Here is a 20,746-nt window from a genome sequence, read left to right as displayed (position 1 = left end):
ACATAAATGGTAAATCTTCTTTATGGTATCTTACCATCTTATATGATAAAGTTATCACCATGAAATGCCACATCATCTAGAGAATATCTCATATTATGTTTCCCAAGTTATAAAAACTTACCCTACAAAACTATCCATAATGCTAATTTTTCTTACCAAAGTACCCAAACTCTGAAACTCATTATCCAAATATATCAGACACTTGGTCGTTATATGTTGTTTAGAAGTTTACTTAAATCCCACTTCTTTAGATCTGTGTTCAGCTAATTTGTTGTGTTCTTGTATTAATTGTCTTGTAATGCTTCTTCTTAATTTGTTATGTAAGCTGCATTAAACCTGAGCTTTCTTGGGAAAATGTGGGGTGGAAAATGTCATAGTAAATAAATCTTGTAAATAAGCAGGGTCTCGCAAGACAAACTCTTTAAAACCCTTACCAGAAAGAATGTGCAACAATTGAAGGAAGGCATATCGGTGAGTAAGTGGTAAAGAATAAGTATTGGCCAATGTTTCAAAATCCAAAATTTCACCATCAAAACATTTTTTGGATTTGTTTTTAATTGACTTGTAGACAGGCTTTCAACCTCAAAAGAGGATTTTTGTAACATTATTTAGGGTCCTGAACTAGAACATACACACATATGAATGTGATACATAGAGCTGTATATCTATACACACACTTCTCCATAAACACCAAAGTGCATTCTGAAACAACTTCCTTCATGGGAGCTCTGTTGCTCACATCTAACAAGGCGAGATTGACCTCGTTGCTTTATTTCATAAGAGTCAACAAAAGTCACATCAGAAGATCACTGGAAGTGTGCAGAAGTGTGATTTCACTCAGCAATCTCTCCAAATCTAAGTACACCACAAGACAAGTGTTACCTTCTTTCTAGCTGTTGGGTATTGGGATTCCCATCTTAACATCTTAGTGCCTAGAGAATATTTTTTGTCAGAATGGGTGAGAACCTTCATGGAGGAACTCAGTTTGTAGCTACAAGGAATTGCAATCCAATGCATTTCATGGGTCTGAAGCCAAGCACTTCTCTCTCAACATACACTATTCACTGTGTCCAGTACCATACCTGCCATGCCACACCGAGTTTGGAGATCTCTCTGCCAGACATTCCCTCCGCCAGCTTGGCTATCTCAGAGCACTTCTTTCCATAGTCAAACTGGGCAAGTTTCAGACGCCTACAGAGTGAGAACATAAGCATCAATGCCACACCAACAGCCACATCAGAAAGCAAATTGTTTACCCAAAAAAGCAAAGCAGAACTTGGGTTACCTCCAGGGCAACAAATCATTTTCATGCGTAAACTGCTGTTTTAATGTATGTAAATGAACACTTATCAAATGAGGTCATGCCTAAAAGCAAGCTTGGTGCAAGCTGCCATATTCTTTTGCAGTAAGCATGCTCAGGGAAGGCATTAGTGAGTATGTGCATATTTTTAAAAAATGCATACATAAATAGCAGCCCCGCCTTAACATTTAGACCTGCTCTTGGGCAGGAATAATGTCTGTTCCTTCAATCTAGGCGTTATTGTGGTTGAAACTGTGCTAGTGTTTTTATAAAAGTCACATAGACACCTATGCGTCTTTATAAAATAGTGCCAAAATGGGAGTCTTGGCACATTAACACCTCAATGTCCAGTGATATTTTGAACTGGAAAAAGTGAAGCACAGTTACTTTCACTTTTTCCAGTTCAAATATCACTGGACATTAGAAATTCTTCATCACTTAGCTCCTACCTACTTGCCGAATCTGTTATTATTGAATTTAGCCACTCCTTTGACCAGATCAGCATCATCTGGGAAGTGTCAGTTTTCTTCTCCTAAAAATATGCAATTACCGGTTACCTTTGAGAAAGTTAGCAGCTATGGAGGCCCCCAACATCGGAACAAAGTGCCAAACAGCAGTCAAACATTAGATTAACCCATTAGTGCCCAATGTTCCCATAATAAGCTCCCATAAGGGAACGCTGGGCACTAACGGATTAATATCAGTTTTTCAGAAGGCATTTTAAAGCTTTCAGAAATATTATAGGTAGTGGGTATACCATTTGGAGTTGATTGTTCCTGTAATTTTATTAAATATTGTATTCTGACTTAGTTTTTATTATTTGAGTGTTAGTTTTTGCTTCTTTTATATTTATTCTCAGTTTTAACTATCTGGATTTATTGCTTTAAAATCTGCCTTGAACCATATTTTTGATTATGTGTAATTTAAATTCTCAAATTAAATAAAACTAAAATTCTCCGACTAGATGGGCACTCAGGGATGGGGTGGATTAGGGAATTCCATATTTCGGAGAAGGTGGCTGGCTAAGAAGAAAAAAAAGGATAAGGTAAGCTTGCCTAGAATTTACAGTAGGGATAGCAGGGACTTCAAGACTAAGTGGAGAGGGGGAAAGAGGGGATGGGGTAAGGACAGCAGGCACTTAGAAACTGAGTAGAGTGGGATGAATGGGGATGTATTAGATGGTCTGAGAGGCAGGAGGTGGGGTTGTAGATGTAGGACTGCTATCTCAGGGGGTGGGGGGCTGAAGGTTGGGGAGTGGTAACAAAAAAAGTTTATATCTATTATAATTTCTAAAGTGCTGTACACAGACAATCCCTGCTTGATAGAGCTTTATTCAAGACAAAAGGACAAACACCAGCTACACATATAGCAACAGGACTTGCTTACTACATGCACTGCAGAATGCACTTTTCTGACTGCACGCAAGGCCAATCTTTCTTGTTAGGTCATCCTGATCGATCTAAAGATATCTGTATGTCCCACCTCCACTTGTCCTCTGCTGTCTATTAAGATGTTTTAATGCGTATTGTGTTGAGTATTTCACTGTTGTAATTGTTTACTGCCTACGTTTTGGTTGTACTTGCTGTATGTGGCCTTGGGGAAATTCTCAAAAAGGTAGAAAATAAATCTTAATAAAAACCCAGCCAACAGAAAAAGAAAAAGGTATTTCAATTTTCAGTTTAGCGGTTGAGAAGCAACTTTTGTATGTGTACTGCCCTGCAGGCTGCCCGTCTGCTCCCTTACTTCAGGGATCATACTGTAGCTAGGAAAGAGAGGTACAGATAACTATGAATGTGCTCGAAAGGAGTGCCTGTGGGTTTAACAGCCACTAATGGTGTCTCTTCTTGGTGCAAGAGATAACCCAAGCTCTGGTCTAGACCTGAGCATCAAGCAGTAGTGACTTTCCCATGACACATCTGATCAGCAGACCAGTTGGCAAACACTGGTTTACAGAACCTGAGATTCAGGGGAGAGAGCAAGAGAGACTGATTCTGGGAATGGGACATTGGTAGCGAGTACAGGGCCCGAGAACAGGCCCCGGGATTAAGGCTAAGAGGAAGAGGACTCAGGATCTTCAGAAAGGAGCTAAGATCTTGCTCCTGAAACCTTCAGCAAAATGTTTGCTTGGGGGCCTGGAATTTCAGCTGACATATTTGCACAAATATATTATACATGCATATATTATACACATACATACAACCAAGCATAAAGGTTATAATAAAATATAACAAACTGGCCCTTTAAAATGAAAGTTCTGATACTTACTGTTTGCCTTCAGTAGCAGGTTTCAGAACAAACTTGTCAAAATAGAGCCTCACCAGCCGCTCCCTCTCCTCTAGCTGTGGAAGGGCAAAGTTCACTATTTCATCTATTCTATCATTGATGGCCCAGTCAAATTGTTCAGGTTGATTACTGGCTAAAACCATCATAAATCTGTTAGAAAGAAGAAAGAAAACTCTGGGTTTAGCAAAGTCTGCTAACTTTAAAAATATCAAATTCAAATTAATGCACGTAAATAAATACAGCAAACACTGTTAAACAGTAGGAAATGGTTTCATGTTTTAGCTGGCAATTCCTCTCCCCTAGTCTTAACGTTTCCTACATTACCGTTCCAGACCTAGGGATATAGAGTCATTATTCTGAATTACCATACTTGGCGATGTGATGATATGCAGCAACATCCTGCCCATCTCCCAATCACCTTCATTCTTTATTGATAAAATGACCAAGGGCTCTGCTACTGTTAGAGACTTAATATTCCCTCTGCAGTTCTGCATGGAGGCTTGTAGCAGGTGATGCGAGGTGATGGCACACAGCCACCAGCCATTCTGCATCTGTCTAGCTGCAGAATCATTGGGACTAGCATGGGACTGGAACACAACATCTGTTGCCACCACAAAGATTGGTATAATAAAAATCAAACCATATGAGACCTAGACGTTTTTGAGGGTAATTTTAAAAGGCAGCTCCATGGACAAAACTATGTTTTATGTGCAGAATTTTTTTTTTAATAAAATTGCTCCTGTAATATGTAGCTAAACATAAACATGTACAATTTGCATGTAAGTCTAACAAAAAGAGCGGAGGCATTCCCAGGGGTAGGTATGAGAAGCTGTTGGTGTTTACAGGACCGCCGGGGGGGCGGGAGGGGGGGGGGGGGGGGGGGGGGGACAAAATTCTCAGGGCCCGGGCCTCCAAGGGGGGCCCAGCGCTGCAGTCCGCGATCTCACCCGCCCTCGGCTCCATCGACCATCCGCCACCGGGCCTGACCCCCTTATTGAAATCATCACAGCGCCTCACCTGTCATCTCGCTCTGTGACTGAAAGCGCAGCAGCGGCAGATCGGATTCGCCTCCCTTCGGGCCTTCCCTCCCTGTGTCCTGACCTCGTTTGATGTAACTTCCACGAGGGCGGGGCACAGGGAGGGAAGGCCCAAAGGGAGGCGAATCCGATCTGCCGCTGCTGCGCTTTCAGTCACAGAGCGAGATGACAGGTGAGGCGCTGTGATGATTTCAATGCAGGGGGCCCGGCCCGGTGGTGGACAGAGGGGGATGGGTGGGGACTGCGGCGCAGCTGCCTGGGGGGGCAGCAGCAACGACCTTGGGAGGCCCAGCCCAGTCTCTCGGTGGTCCTGGGTGTTTACACATATACTTTATAAGATGTGTGCATATGCACATTTATTAACCCAGGAAATCTGTGTATGCCAAAGAGCAGGGGTACATAATGCACATAAATTCTCTGGGGTAATTTTCAAAGTGGAAGTACACACATACTTCTGTTTTGAAAATTCATTGGTACCTGCACAGGAAAATCCATACATTATTGACACTTCCCCCTCATTCCTCGGCTCGCCTTACCTCCGCTAGGGAAGGTGTTTTTTTTATTTTTTTTGGTATGCCCCCATTTCTGGAATCAGTTACTGTTGGGAATTCGTGAAGAAGGCTTTTATTATTTAAACTTAAGCTGAAATCCTATTTTTTAAGGAAATATTTGGGTGGTTGAGTCGGCTGTCTCTTAGGGAAGAGGACCTGTAGAGGAAAAGGATTGTATGTTTGGCTGACAGTTGTTAGTACTCGGAATGAATTGCTTTACTTGGCGTTCTTTTCTGTCTGATTTTTATTTAATATAAATCACTCTGACTTCTTCACAAATAGGGTGGTATGGAAAATTGTTTTAAACTATTCATTCTCTACAGGATGCCTAAAATTAGGCGCCGGGATAACGCACACCAAGTACAAATTCTATATCAGCAACTAGGCTACTGTTCTATAACAGCAATTACACATGTAAGTCCACAATTATGCATCTAACTTTAGCTCAATGGCTGGTATAAATGCTCACGCCCAGCTGCTGTTAGGTGCATAACTGATAATATTTTACAGTGATAAGACACTATTGTGCTTTGTGAAAAGGGTGAAGTAGGAGTGAGCTACAGGACCCCAAGTTCCTATTTGAGGATAAACAAAGTTAAAAAAAAAAAAAAAAAAAGGGCACTGTGCCTTTAAGAATGAAAGAAACTATAGGTCCCATAAGATATAGCACAAGGGAGGATGGAGTAGTTGCTTCAAAAGGGGGAGGGCTCTTTAGAATAGTCCAGCCCATGAGAAAGGACCAGTTACAGGAATTATCCCAAAGGGGGAGTGGTTATAGAACCCTGAAATCCAGAGGTATGGACAGAGCAAACAAAAGGAACACAATACTGTTTTTTTGTGGTATGAATTTGAGGAATGAACTGAGCTATAGAAATTTATTTATTTATTTTTAGCATTTGTATCCCACATTTTCCCACCTATTTGCAGGCTCAATGTGGCTTACATTTGCCGTAATGGCGATTGTCATTCCGGACTACAAATATGCACATGGTTTTGCAATCAAGTGCGTACAAACATGGTGGAAGAATGCATTGTGATCTTGCGTACATATTAGTACATGGTTTTACAATCAAGTGCGAACATACATGGTAGAAGAATACATTGTGATCTTGTGTAGGTGTCGGCATTATGTAGTTGCTCAGGTGAGGACATTAGGGTGAGAGTATTAGTGTATGGCGGTGAGGTTAGTCGGCATTTTGTGGTCGATATTAGAAGTGGTATTATTTGTTCATTAAGGTCATTGAGTTTGCTCGGTCGCGTGATTAGGGTCGGTCCAATCTTAATCTTCATTCTTATTGTTTGGTAATTAGGACGGTTGTTTGTTGTATGCCTTCTTGAATAAGTCAGTTTCCAGTAGTTTTCGAAAGATGGTTAACTCTTGCGTTGTCTTTATGGTCTTCGGAAGCGCGTTCCATAGCTGCATGCAAATGTAGGAGAAGCTGGTTGCGTAAGTGGACTTGTATTTTAATCCTTTGCATTTGGGGTAATGGAGGTTGAGGAACGTACGTGCTGATCTTTTTGCGTTCCTAGCAGGCAGGTCTATAAGATCTGTCATATAGGCCGGAGCATCCCCATGTATAATTTTGTGGACCATGGTACATACTTTGAACGCAATTCGTTCTTTTAGAGGGAGCCAGTGTAGTTTTTCGCTTAGGGGTTTGGCGCTTTCGTATTTTGCTTTCCCGAATACGAGTCTAGCTGCTGTATTTTGGGCTGTTTGCAACTTCTTAATGATTTGTTCTTTAATAAGTAGTAGAAGGTGAAACCAGGGGTATGTTTTTTTTCCTTGGTATTTTCTGTTTATAAATAACTGGGGTACAGGATATATAGTGCTGAAGAGTTATTGTGTGTGTTGGGTACTATCCAGGCGAGGTGGCTGTTAGGCTGAGCTGTCATAATGAATAAAGAATAGAAGCCAGCTTTTGTTCCAAAAGAACATTAAAAAAAAAAAAAAAAGTCTCTGCACTTGTTGGAGCCTTTAATGCGCAAGCCTGAAGTGCAAGTTCAAGTCCTACATGGAGGTCAGGAATTTAATTTGCTTATTTGATTAACTCAACATATTTGTGGTTTACCTGGTTTCTCCTCTAAAAGAAAGAAGCTTAGGATGTTCTAAAGATTACGACCATTACTGCTGGCCATAGGGGAAGTAATGTGCAACTTTATGAAGGGGGACTTTAATGTGTTTTATGGTTCAGTGTAATAGTACCTGAAGATATGGACTACTGTTGCTGAAAGAGAATGCAATCATTGATTTTCTCTAGTTCATGTATGGGAGAGATGTCCTTAAGCTCTCAGGCCCTAATGCTCAGAAGCAAACGCAGGCACTACAGGCCATTGGCGCTGAACTAGTGCCTGTATCAGTGAGCACAGAATGCTTATACGCTCTAGCATGGGAAACGAGTGTGCTAATGGTTAACGCAAAATAGCACACTAACATAGTCAAAAGCATGTTAATGAGCTCATTTTGCTATTCCCTCCCAATGCTACTACTACTACTACTTAACATTTCTAGAGCGCTACTAGGGTTACGCAGTGCTGTACAAAATAAACAAAGAAGGACGGTCCCTGCTCAAATGAGTTTACAATCTAAAGAACGAAATGTCAAGTTGGGCAGTCTAGATTTCCTGGGTAGAGGTGTAGAGGTTAGGTGCTGAAGGCGACATTGAAGAGGTGGGCTTTAAGCAGAGATTTGAAGATGGGGAGGGAGGGGGCCTGACGTATGGGCTCGGGGAGTTTGTTCCACGCGTGGGGTGAGGCGAGGCAGAAAGGGCGGAGCCTGGAGTTGGAGGTGGTGGAGAAGGGTACTGAAAGGAGGGATTTGTCTTGAGAGTGGAGGTTATGGGTAGGAACGTAAGGGGAGATGAGGGTTGAGAGGTAAGGAGGGGCTGCAGATCGAGTACATTTGTAGGTTAGTAGCAGAAGCTTGAATTGAATGCGGTACCTGATCGGAAGCCAATGAAGTGACTTGAGGAGAGGGGTGATGCGAGTGTATCGGTTCAGGCGGAAGATAAGACGTGCAGCAGAGTTCTGAACAAACTGAAGGGGGGATAGGTGGCTAAGTGGGAGACCAGTGAGGAGTAGGTTGCAATAGTCAAGGCGAGAGGTAACGAGGTACCATCATAGTGGTTCACAATATAATATCGGAGACAAAGCAACAGAATGGAATTACTATACAGGACAGGAAAAAATACAAAGAATTAGATGGTGCTCTTGGGGGTGGGGGGTGCCATGGCTCCAGGACTTCATCAGCATCATGTGAGACAGGGCTTTATAGATCTGAAAATGTTTAGGGGAACTGCGTACAAAACAAAGCCACCTTACTGTTGTAAAAAATGCCAACTCGCAGGCATTAGGAGGTTTGAAGAGAGGATTTCTCATGATTCTCTTTAAAATCTGTCAGTTTTTATACAGTTTGAACATAGAAGGAAGCCCATGCAAGCCCCTAAGTGCCAGTAGTGAGAAACAAATGTGCTTAAGTCCAAGCAAACCCGAAAGTGAAAGCACACATTGGTGCCTGTTTCCTGCATTTAAATAAATATAAGCCAAGTAAAAGAAAAAATTGAAAAGCTTATATTTAAAGGTGCAGAAAACAGACACCAATGTGTGCTTCATGTTTGTGTTTGCCTGGTGTATGCACACAGGAGCTGCACTTACCGCGCTAACTCTTCTTCACGTGTCTAGCACATCCCCCCTCCTTGCTTTCGCTTTAACATTGCACACGTAATTTGCATATCATTTCCTTTGAGCACTGGTGAGCTAATTTTCTGCGCTGTTGGCTTACCATGGGAGTTGAGCATCAGTTCTGAAGGGCTGATGCTTAAGTGCTGGGCACTCCCAACTTGCCCATGCTCCACCCAGATTCATATCCCCTTGCAGTTACTATGGATTTTATGTACTCAAATTCTGACTAAGGGCAGTTATATTAGTGCCAGATAACACCAATGATCACCAATTATTGGTTGATAACATCAATTAGCAGCTATTCTATAACTTAAGTTACATAACTATATAAGTATTGCCATACTGGGACAGACTGAAGGTCCATCAAGCCCAGCATCCTCTTTCCAGCAGTGGCCAATCCAGGTCACCAGTACCAGGCAAGATCCCAAAACAGTACAATACATTTTATGCTGCTTATTCTAGAAATATGCAGTGGATTTTCCCCAAGTCTATGGACTTTTCCTTTAGGAAGCCAGCCAAACTTTTTTTAAACCCGCTAAACTAACCATTTTTACTACATTCTCTGGCAATAAATTCCAGAGTTTAATTACACGTTGAGTGAAGAAATATTTTCTCCGATTCGTTTTAAATGTATTACTTTCTCTTCTTCATTGTGTGCCCCCTAATCCTAGTTCACAATTTTACACACGAAGCAAAATTTAGGGATATAAAAATTACCCCCTCTGCCAGACGTCGGGTAAGCAGAGGATGTGATTTTAATTTGTAGATCAGCATACACATTACAAGTAGTAATTTTTAAAAACACATTATTTATATACGAGGTGGTGGCAGACAAATTTAAAGAGGATGCGTTATGGTTGTGGTTTGCATGAATTTTAAAGATTACATACATGTATTCTGTATTTTACAACAGCAATACATATATACCATGGAAAATTCCTCAATCGGCATTTACACCTGCTTGAGTAACACAACTCCTGGGTCACCCCTCATTCGGACCCGACGTTTGAAGGGGTGATGGAATATCGCTAAGTGGAGTGGAATGAGTAGATGTGAATTGCTGGTTTACTCCTTCCAAAAATATAAGAACTGGGGGGGGGGGGGATGCAATGAAGCTAATAAGTAGCAAATGTAAAACAAAATCAGAGAAAATATTTCTTCATTCAATGTGTAATTAAACTCTGGAATTCACTGCCAGAGAATGTGGTAAAAGCAGTTACATAGCAGGGTTTTTAAAAAGGACTGGAAACGTTCCTAAAAGAAAAGCCAAAAGCCATTATTAAAATGGGCTTGAGAAAATCCACTGCTTATTGCTGGGATAAGCAAAATAAAATCTGTTTTACTCTTTTGTGATCTTGCCAGGTACTTGTGGCCTGAATTGGCCACTGCTGGAAACAGGATACTGGGCTTGATGGACCTCTGGTCTATCCCAGTATGGTGGTGCTTATTTTCCAAAAGTGAGTTTTAGCGCTCTGGTCCTGCACATTTCAAATGGGGAGATTTACAAAATCCACCACTTACACGTGTTAAGTACTAAAATCAAACTCATAAGCGGTAATTTTGCAACTGGGCACCTGTGAGGAGTCTTAAAAAACCCCAAAAGTGCCTATTTTAAATCTGTTTGACAAAGGCAAGTTTATTAAGTTTGATATATCACCTCTGCAGAACACGCACAGCAAAGAGGTCTATAATTTAGTGCCAATTAGCGCTAATTACAGCCAATTAGTGCTCGTTAATATTAACATCTCATTATTAAGTTATGCATGTAACTGCCACTATTCTGTAACTTGGTTTGGTGGTACTTGTCTACTGACGGCGTTTTTCAAGCAGTAGCACAATCAAGACAGCTGTTTTCTGCATTTGTGCAGATACCTATAGGAAGAGTGAAATTTCTGTTTTGCTTATTAAGAATTTGGCTGTAATGCTCATTAAGGAAGTTTGGACATTTTTTTGACCCCTGATGCAGGCGGACTCTCGCTGAAACACGGCCCATGTCGGGTCATTTTTGAATAAGCCATTTCTGATTGTCCCAGTTTTGAAGGCCCTTGTGTGCTCATTTTCCTTTGTTATAACTTGTGTGTAAAAATAAGCATACAAATTTATAGAAATGGGGGGGGGGGGGGTTCTGTGCATATTCATGACTACGTATAAATGTTTTAAATGTGGACATAGCTTTATAAAATTACCCCCCCCCCCCCCCCCCCCCACCATCCTTTTCTCAAAAAAATGTTTTCTTTTGTAACAAAGCTTTTTCTGACATGGGTGATGCCAAATACAGTGGGGGAAATAAGTATTTGATCCCTTGCTGATTTTGTAAGTTTGCCCACTGACAAAGACATGAGCAGCCCATAATTGAAGGGTAGGTTATTGGTAACAGTGAGAGATAGCACATCACAAATTAAATCCGGAAAATCACATTGTGGAAAGTATATGAATTTATTTGCATTCTGCAGAGGGAAATAAGTATTTAATCCCTCTGGCAAACAAGACCTAATACTTGGTGGCAAAACCCTTGTTGGCAAGCACAGCGGTCAGACGTCTTCTGTAGTTGATGATGAGGTTTGCACACATGTCAGGAGGAATTTTGGTCCACTCCTCTTTGCAGATCATCTCTAAATCATTAAGAGTTCTGGGCTGTCGCTTGGCAACTCGCAGCTTCAGCTCCCTCCATAAGTTTTCAATGGGATTAAGGTCTGGTGACTGGCTAGGCCACTCCATAACCCTAATGTGCTTCTTCCTGAGCCACTCCTTTGTTGCCTTGGCTGTATGTTTTGGGTCATTGTCGTGCTGGAAGACCCAGCCACGACCCATTTTTAAGGCCCTGGCGGAGGGAAGGAGGTTGTCACTCAGAATTGTACGGTACATGGCCCCATTCATTCTCCCATTGATGCGGTGAAGTAGTCCTGTGCCCTTAGCAGAGAAACACCCCCAAAACATAACATTTCCACCTCCATGCTTGACAGTGGGGACGGTGTTCTTTGGGTCATAGGCAGCATTTCTCTTCCTCCAAACACGGCGAGTTGAGTTCATGCCAAAGAGCTCAATTTTTGTCTCATCTGACCACAGCACCTTCTCCCAATCACTCTCGGCATCATCCAGGTGTTCACTGGCAAACTTCAGACGGGCCGTCACATGTGCCTTCCGGAGCAGGGGGACCTTGCGGGCACTGCAGGATTGCAATCCGTTATGTCGTAATGTGTTACCAATGGTTTTCGTGGTGACAGTGGTCCCAGCTGCCTTGAGATCATTGACAAGTTCCCCCCTTGTAGTTGTAGGCTGATTTCTAACCTTCCTCATGATCAAGGATACCCCACGAGGTGAGATTTTGCGTGGAGCCCCAGATCTTTGTCGATTGACAGTCATTTTGTACTTCTTCCATTTTCTTACTATGGCACCAACAGTTGTCTCCTTCTCGCCCAGCGTCTTACTGATGGTTTTGTAGCCCATTCCAGCCTTGTGCAGGTGTATGATCTTGTCCCTGACATCCTTAGACAGCTCCTTGCTCTTGGCCATTTTGTAGAGGTTAGAGTCTGACTGATTCACTGAGTCTGTGGACAGGTGTCTTTCATACAGGTGACCATTGCCGACAGCTGTCTGTCATGCAGGTAACGAGTTGATTTGGAGCATCTACCTGGTCTGTAGGGGCCAGATCTCTTACTGGTTGGTGGGGGATCAAATACTTATTTCCCTCTGCAGAATGCAAATAAATTCATATACTTTCCACAATGTGATTTTCCGGATTTAATTTGTGATGTGCTATCTCTCACTGTTACCAATAACCTACCCTTCAATTATGGGCTGCTCATGTCTTTGTCAGTGGGCAAACTTACAAAATCAGCAAGGGATCAAATACTTATTTCCCCCACTGTACATGTGGGGATTTTTTGGTGGTGCTAAATGTATTTTATAAAAAGCAATAAATATCCAAAAGATATTTTGCTAAGAATGTCAATGAAAAAAAGACCAACTGTATATTCAACTGCCAAAGGACACCCCACAATGTACATCTCCACAAAATGGCTTCTATCACTGGTTTCTATAGTGAACCCCCCCCAAAAAAGGAACAGCCGAAAACTTCACAAAGGAGAAAAAAAACCCAAAAAACGATGTTCCCAAATAAATGGGAAATCACTAGAATAACAAAACAGAATAGTCTTTATTTCAAAAGGCATTCATCAAGTCTCAAAAGTTCAAAAAAAAAATACAGCTCAGGAAAACTTTTAACGTGAAAAACATCACTATTCACAGGAAACAATTTATCTCAACACTGTAGGGTTAAGATCGCCAGTCGTAAACTTCAACAGACGGCTCCAAACATCTTCCAATACAGCAGAGTAGAAACTGTCACATGGGTGACAATAACCTCTACAAGTGTTTGGTGCTAATGGCCCAGCTATTTCTGTAGTACACATTTCTTGAGGTCTACCAGGAGGTACAATGTGCATAAACCCAGGGCATTTGCTCCAGATTCCTGAATTAAAATTGCCAGGTTATTCTCCCATCACAATTATTTAAAAAAAATGTCTACACACAGACATCATTTTTACCCTCCTCTGTAATGAGTCTCTCTTCAGGTCACATCAATTTACATATTAAAAACATAGGAAATTCTTGAAAAAATGGTGAAGAGAAATGATAACAGCTAGTCGGATGTATTAAGTCGGTTATACCTTTCTATTGGACTAAAACTTATGTTGACCCTTATTTGCACACTGAAAAAAAAGGGGAAATCAGTATTCATCTTTTAATGAGGCCGCCTTCTCACAGCTTCCCTCCACTGCATTAATTGGTGCTGCAGGTTTAATGGTGCATTATAATGGCAAATAGCAGTTTCACAGCAGTAGCAAATTTTTTTCCCTACATCTCACCATCTGTTTCCATCTAGACGCCCGACCAGAAAAGCACAAGTTCTGCTGCTCTGCAGTGAATTCATCTTTCCACTGCTGTAACTCAAACCAATGAAACCAGGGCTCAAATTCCATTTCTCCCACTGATCCTTCAAGTGACCTTGAGCAGCCCACTAAATCCACTGCTTATTCCTAGGATCAGCAGCATGAAATCTGCTTTACTGTTCTGGGATCTTGCAAGGTACTTGTAACCTGGATTGGCCAATATAGGAAACAGGATATTGGGCTTGATGGACCTTCGGTCTGCCCCAGTATGGCAACACTTATGTTCTTATGACTTTCTACCTGAACTCTAATAATGCTGTAGGTCACCTTGAACATTATCTAGAAAGGTAAACTAAAAGAAAAAAATTGGTACTATTAGCAAGACATAAAAAGCAAAATAGCTCATCAGCTTTGAAGCTGTTATTCCACTGAGGGGCTCTGGGGACATCATAAACTAGGGAGAATCCACAACACACACAAAAGCTGTCTTGTCTGCTCCTGTTCATCTTCTATTTTTAGCAACGTCTTGAAAGTAGCACTTTTTAAATTTAAGCAACTCTTCCTTACTGCAGGTTCAGCTTTAACGTTTCTGCTAGACCTTCTGCACTTCCCTGGTCCTTGTCCCTGGACTGGTCCAAATACATAATCAAAGCTATGTTCCATGGTGGCTGCATATTCCAAGGGTAATTTTCAAAACTCTTTACCTATGTACTTTTTACATGTTGATTTACCTGGATTGAGCGGAGAAACTTCCGGGACCTGGATTGGGGAGTGGCCGTCACTTATGTGCATCTTTTGAAAAATGAACCACCTGTATGTAAATTAACCCTGAACATCTGCTTGTGTAGTAAGGTATGGGATAATGTCAAAGCAGAAGCACCCATATACTTTTGCTTTGAAAATCAGGCAAAGTCTGCACAGACAAAGGTTTGAGCATATGCTTTACACATGCCCATAGTTATAAAATTACCCCATTAGCATTCATATGCTGCCTTGACTTCTTCTGTGAATCCAGATGCCTGACATTAGAGCAGTAAGAAATTGTTTCTGGTTTTCCTTTTGAGAGAACATTTTTCTGAAAGGAGATTCTATATTAGCAGTGGCAGCCTACTGCAAATTCTGCACTCAAATCTGAAACCAATAACCAAGATCCTTCATGTCTGGAGGGAAATCCAAGGCTTAGAAGAAGAGGTTCTTCAAGCAGCCTAAGTGCTTTCGTGCCAGGTAAAATCAAACAGCTCCAGGCCACACCACTGGCAGATGCACTGGGAGGTGGAAGCACAACTGTATTCACTGTTATCAAATCCACCACAGGCCCCAAAAGATGCAATTACTAGAGAGGACACAGAAGTATGCAGGTCTTGCTGTTACCACACAGAAAAGAAAAAAAGTGCCTCACACAAGCAGCACACTACAGCCTGTCTAAAAAGGACTCCTCTTTGTTAAGGACATCTGGTATTGCCAATATATTTTTCATCTCTTAACTAAAACAATCACCCTTGACTCTGTTTCAGTTCAAGTTCTAGTACATTCATATTCGGAAAACATAACATGAGGAACATCAGACAGGGGACCCTACTTGTTGCTTTGCTCTCCTGTCCTGTAGAGGAATGCATTCAGTGTTGCTCTCAGGTCTTCACTGATCTTCTCCTGCAAGAGAGAAATGCCAGTAGGTAAGCTGAAATAATTGTGGCTTCTTATGGCTTCTTATTTATGGCAGTTTGTTAAATTTCTATCAGTATTAATGTAAATCTCTTGAATCACTTTGCATAAGGCTAAGAATATAAATTGGTGGGGGGGGGGGGGGGGGAGGGGCAAGAAAACATGCAGAACACAGACGAACCTCCTACCCCTGCTACCTTGTAATTACATACTTCCGCACCAACTGGTAAGTACTTTAATTTTCAGTTTTCCAGTGATGCCAGGCAACCACAGTGAGTAAAGTATTGCTGGATCCATCAAGCCGAGTTCCTGCTGCCAAAAGAGGCCAATCCAGATCGCAAGTACCTGGCAGGATCTCAATAGCAAGATTCCATACTACTTATGGACTTTTCCTCCAAAAATTTGTCCAAACTAGGGCTGTACTTTGATTACAATTTTCAATCGCACAATTAAAAGGTATTTTATTCATTTATTTCCCACTGCAGCTCCTTGTGACTCTCAGCAACTCACTTAACCCTCCATTGCCCCAGGTACAAAATAAGTACCTGGAAACTGATTTGACTGTAACCAGAGAAAGGTGGTATATATCAAAACCCATCTCCCTTCCTTTCCCTAAAGGACAGAATCTCCTTCCTTCCTACCCGCAGATCCAGCATCTCTCCATGTCTCATCCTTCAATCTCTTTCCTCTTTCCCCAAGTCCATTATCTCTTTCCTTCTGAGGTCAATTATCTCCAGTTCTTTAACTCACTCCCCCGTTCCTACCCAGGGTTCGGCACCTGTCCCCTTTCAATCCTCCCCCCCTCCCCGCTGGTCTACCTTACAGGTGGTCTTCTGTTGGTCCCCAGCAGTGGCAGTGTTGCACATATGCTGTCTGCAGCCTGCTCTGAAGCATACCCACCTCCTTTGACATCATTTCCTGTTTGCATGGGCAGGAAAGGTCAGAGGGAAAGCTTCAGACCAGGCTTCAAACAGCATATATGCAATGTTGCTGCTGACCAACAAAGGACCACCTTTAAGGTAGATTGGGGGAGGTTGAATTGTGGGTGGTGGGGGGGAAGATGTCAGATTGAACAGAGGACAGGGGTTGGGAGTGGAAGAGAGCAGAAGACATGTCTGGAGGAGACAGTAGATGCTACAACATGATTAATTTTTTTAAATCGTGATTAACAAGCAATACGTTAATCACCCTATTTTATTTTTTAATTCAGCTACATAGCTGCTTTTACCATATCTTCTGGCAATAAGTCACAAAGCTTAATTATAAATTCATTGATAAAATATTTTCTCCTATTTGTTTTAAATGTACTATGTAATTTCATGGCAAGTCTCCTAGTCTCTGCACTCTTAAAAACAAACGATTCACATTTATTGTTCCACTTCACTCAGGATTTCATAGCCTTCTTAGCATATATCTCCTCTCAGCCATCTCTTCTTCAAACTGAAGAGCTTTAACCTCTTTAACCTTCTTCTTCGGAGAGTCATTCTATCCCTTTTATCTTTTTGGATACCCTTCTCCATACCTTTTCCAATTCCACTGAATATCTTTTCTGAGTTGAAGTGACCAGAATTGCACACAATACTCAAGCTGCAGTTGCACCATGGAGTGATACAGAAGTATTAAGATACTTATTCCCTATTCCTTTCCTAATAATTCCTAACATTGTTTACTTTTTTGGCCACCACCACAAATGAACAGAAGACTTCAGTATATTGTCCACGATGCGTAGATCCTTTTTCTGGGTAGCAACTCCTACTGTGGAAGCTAGCATTGTGTAACTGTTGTTTGGGTTATTCTTTATCTGCATCACTTTTGCATTTGTCCACATTAAATTTCACCTGCTATTTGGATGCCCAGTCTTCTAGCCTCCTAACATCCTCCTGCAATTTTCACAATCTGCATTTGATTTAACAACTTTGAGTAATTGTGTCATCTGCAAGTTGGATCACATCACTCATTTCCCCCCATTTCCAGATCATTTATAAATAGGCTAAAAAGCACTGGTCCCAGTACAGATCCCTATGGTACTCAACTATTCACCTTCCATTGAGAGAATTAGCCATTTAAGCCTACTCTATGATTTCTCTTTTAACCAGTTCTAATCCACAAAAGGATATGGCCTTCTATCACAGGACCTTTAATTTTCTTAGGAGTCTCTTATGAAGGACTTTGTCAAATGTTTTCTGAAACTCAAGATACAGTATCAACTGGTTTACCTTCATCCACGTTTATTCATGATATAAAAATTAAAAAAAACAAAACAGATTGTTGAGGCAAGATAACAAAACCCATGGCTTTGTCCCATTAAACTATAACTATATGTTTAATAATTTTATTCTTTATTATAGTTTCTACTATTTTGCTTGCCTCCGATGTCAACCTCTCTGGTCTGTAGTTTCCTATCGCCCCTGGAATTCTTTTCAAAAATTGATTTTATGATGACCACCCTCCAATCTTCAGGTTCTGTGGATGATTTTAATGATAGATTACAAATTAATAATAGATGATATTTCATTTTTTAAATATTTCAGTACTTCGGGGTGCATATCATCCGGTCCAGGTGATTTGCCATTTTTTAGTTTCTCAATTTGCCCTATTACAGATAGAGGTTCATAACCATTATATATCATTTGTGGTATGGATAGTTCCCTTACATCTTCCCCAGCAGAGACCATAGCAAAGAATTCATTTTGTCTCTCTGTTATGCCCTTTTCCTCCCTGTGAGCTCCTTTTACATCATTGATCTAATGGTCCAACTGACTCCCTCACAGGCTTCTTTCTTTGAATGAACCTGAAAGTTTAGGTTACAAGTTTTTGTCCCCACAGCAGTCTTTTTGCCTTATCAATATTTTGCATCCTTGCCAGTGCTGTTTCTCATCTTCTTCATTCAGCTCTTTTACATTTTTGATGCATGCTCTTTAGCTATAAATTCTTTCACCTTATCTTTCAAGCAGGCCAGCTGTCATTTGCTCATCCTTCTGCCTTGTTTAATACATGGAATACCTCTGATCTGGGCTTCCACTTTACACAATGTCTACTCAACCTTTGAAACTGCTCCTTTTTGTTTTTAAACCATTTTCCTCATTTGTCATAATCTCACTTTCAAGAGTTAAATGTGAATGTAGTAAATCTCCGTTGTGTCCTCAGTGCAGTAATTCTGTCCACTACTGCCAAGTGGTCCTGACACTTACATCTCACATCAAATCATCTGTTCCAGTAAGTACTAGGTCTAGAATTGCTCCTCTTCTTGTTGGTTCCTGAGGCAGCCATTCATTTCATCTAGGAGCTTTACCCTCCTAGCATATCCTGATGCAATATTTAACCAGTCAATATTGGGGTAATTAAAATCACATTGTTGCCAAACTTTACTTCCTTAATTTCTACTAATATTTCAATATCTGTTTATTCTGGCCAGGTGAAGAATGGTATACCCCTACAACTATTCTCTTACACACACAGAATTTCTATCCATAAAGATTTAAATCCCCTCCTTTCTTACTTTAGTCCAATCACTGCAGTGACAGATCTTAACAGGAACATGCTCCAGGGTTCCTTCCATTACCCTGCAATTATGGGTTCTAAATTCATCCACTAGGTGTCACCACTACAAGATGACTAACTTCTCCTTCCGAACCTCTGCCCTAAGAGTAGAAGACCTGAGCCAGGAATCAAATCCAGGTCCATTTACAGTACCGTCACTGAGCTTTACTATTGCTTCTCTTAGGGATAATGTCTCCAAATGGTTAATTTTGTGAATTCTAAAGTAAGCTGCAATTGCAGAGAGATGGATGCATATTGGAGGTGGTCTTCAATCCTGCTTGCATGAGCTGAAGAAAGTATGCCAGGACTCAAGGCAAAGGAATCTTGGCTGTTCGATGAGGCCCTGTGGGAGAAATGAGTCCATTTCAACTGACAGGATCTTCTAGTGGATGTATTCTGGTCATTAGAACTTCTCTAACCTCTTGGGAGACTGGAAGGTTGTCTAACATGCTTTGCTCAACCTCCAGACTGTCAGGGATAGACTGGGTAGGTTGGGATGCAGAAGATGGCCTTGATGTTGCTTTAAGAGAGATGGTTGATGCACCAGTAGAACAGATTCATCTGCATGGCAAGAAGACATGGAAACCAAACTTCTCTGGGCCATCACTGAGCAATGAGAATGTTATGTGCTCTGCCTTGCTGAATCTTGAGGAAGACTCATATTAGTGGAATGCGGGGTGGGGGGAAGCATATAGGAATCCTTGAGATCAAGGTCGTAAGCTATACCGGAAGGGTCTGGATATATGGAACAGAAGCAGCATACTTCTTTAGTTGAGTTGTGGTTGATCTCTGGGAGCCCTCACAGCCCGATGATCAAACATAAATGCAGGAGATGGCATTAGGGTTACGTTTCTTGCTCCTCCCTCCCAGCCACCAATCCATGCTAGGCAACCTGGGTTTATACGGTAGGGAAGCCTGCTGATCGAATCCCAGGATGCACTGGGCAGGGTGCTGCCATTTTGGAGGCTGTGCTGGAAGAGTAGGGAGTGCTGCTCCCTCCTTCATCAAACAGTGAGGTATGGGGGGGGGGGGGGGGAGGGACCACTAGTCCACCAGGGCAGCTAGGGAGTCGATTGTGTAGCCCACTGGACCTCCATATCCCCCTGTGCCCTTGTGTCGGGGGGAGGGGAGAAATCAGAAGTCCACTGGACCTCCAGTCCTCCATATCACTGTCCTGGGGGGGGGGGGGGGGGGGCGTTGTGGCTTACTAGGCCACTGGGGCCTTACTTTTGAGGGGGGTCCAGGGGTCCCACAGACCTCCAGCTCCTGTGTTTGACAGGTTCGGGCTGTCAAACAAGTGTGGGAGGATTGTCTCCTGTACTTTCTCAGGATAATCAACACTAATAACGTGCTTAAATTTGCACTGTTCCGGTACTATTTTTAGTGCGCTGTTTCAGAACAGCATGGGGAATTGATCATGAGGGCATCAGTGCTAGAACAGGGCATTGGCCATCATGAGATGCAAAGACCATTCATGTGGATCCAGTTTGAGAATAAGTGAGTCTGCAACTTGGTTGTGTGGCCCTGCAAGGTACGCAGCCTGAATTTCCATTGGGCAAGAGAAGACAAGATGCCCAATTTGTGTAGCCTCTTGGCATAGGCATAATGACCTTGATCCTCCTTGTTTGATGACAAAAAATGTGATAACTTGTCTTTACATAAGGATGGCCTTGTGCTAAATTCAGAGCACTGAAAATCTCTCTGAGTTCGAGGGAGTTTACATGGAAACTGTTATCCTGAAGGGACAATTAGCATTGCGTCTGTAGGTGCAACGTATGTGCACCCTATCCCAGCAGGGAA

General features: G+C 41.8%; 1 protein-coding gene across 1 annotated transcript in view; it reads right to left on the bottom strand.

The window, feature by feature from the left end:
- ATAD3A (ATPase family AAA domain containing 3A) overlaps positions 1–20,746 on the bottom strand; it is a 117,030-nt gene that overhangs the window by 18,526 nt on the left and 77,758 nt on the right. The window contains exons 13-15 of the mRNA XM_030185648.1: positions 15,324–15,394; positions 3,566–3,733; positions 1,083–1,191 (exon numbers count right to left, since the gene is read on the bottom strand). Coding sequence (XP_030041508.1) covers positions 1,083–1,191; positions 3,566–3,733; positions 15,324–15,394 — 348 coding nt within the window. The remainder of the gene's footprint in view (positions 1–1,082; positions 1,192–3,565; positions 3,734–15,323; positions 15,395–20,746) is intronic.

Source organism: Microcaecilia unicolor, chromosome 13, assembly GCF_901765095.1.
Source record: "Microcaecilia unicolor chromosome 13, aMicUni1.1, whole genome shotgun sequence".
NCBI lineage: Eukaryota > Metazoa > Chordata > Amphibia > Gymnophiona > Siphonopidae > Microcaecilia > Microcaecilia unicolor.
The sequence above is the reverse complement of the archived record's forward strand: the minus strand, read 5'-3'. Positions and strand labels throughout refer to the sequence as shown.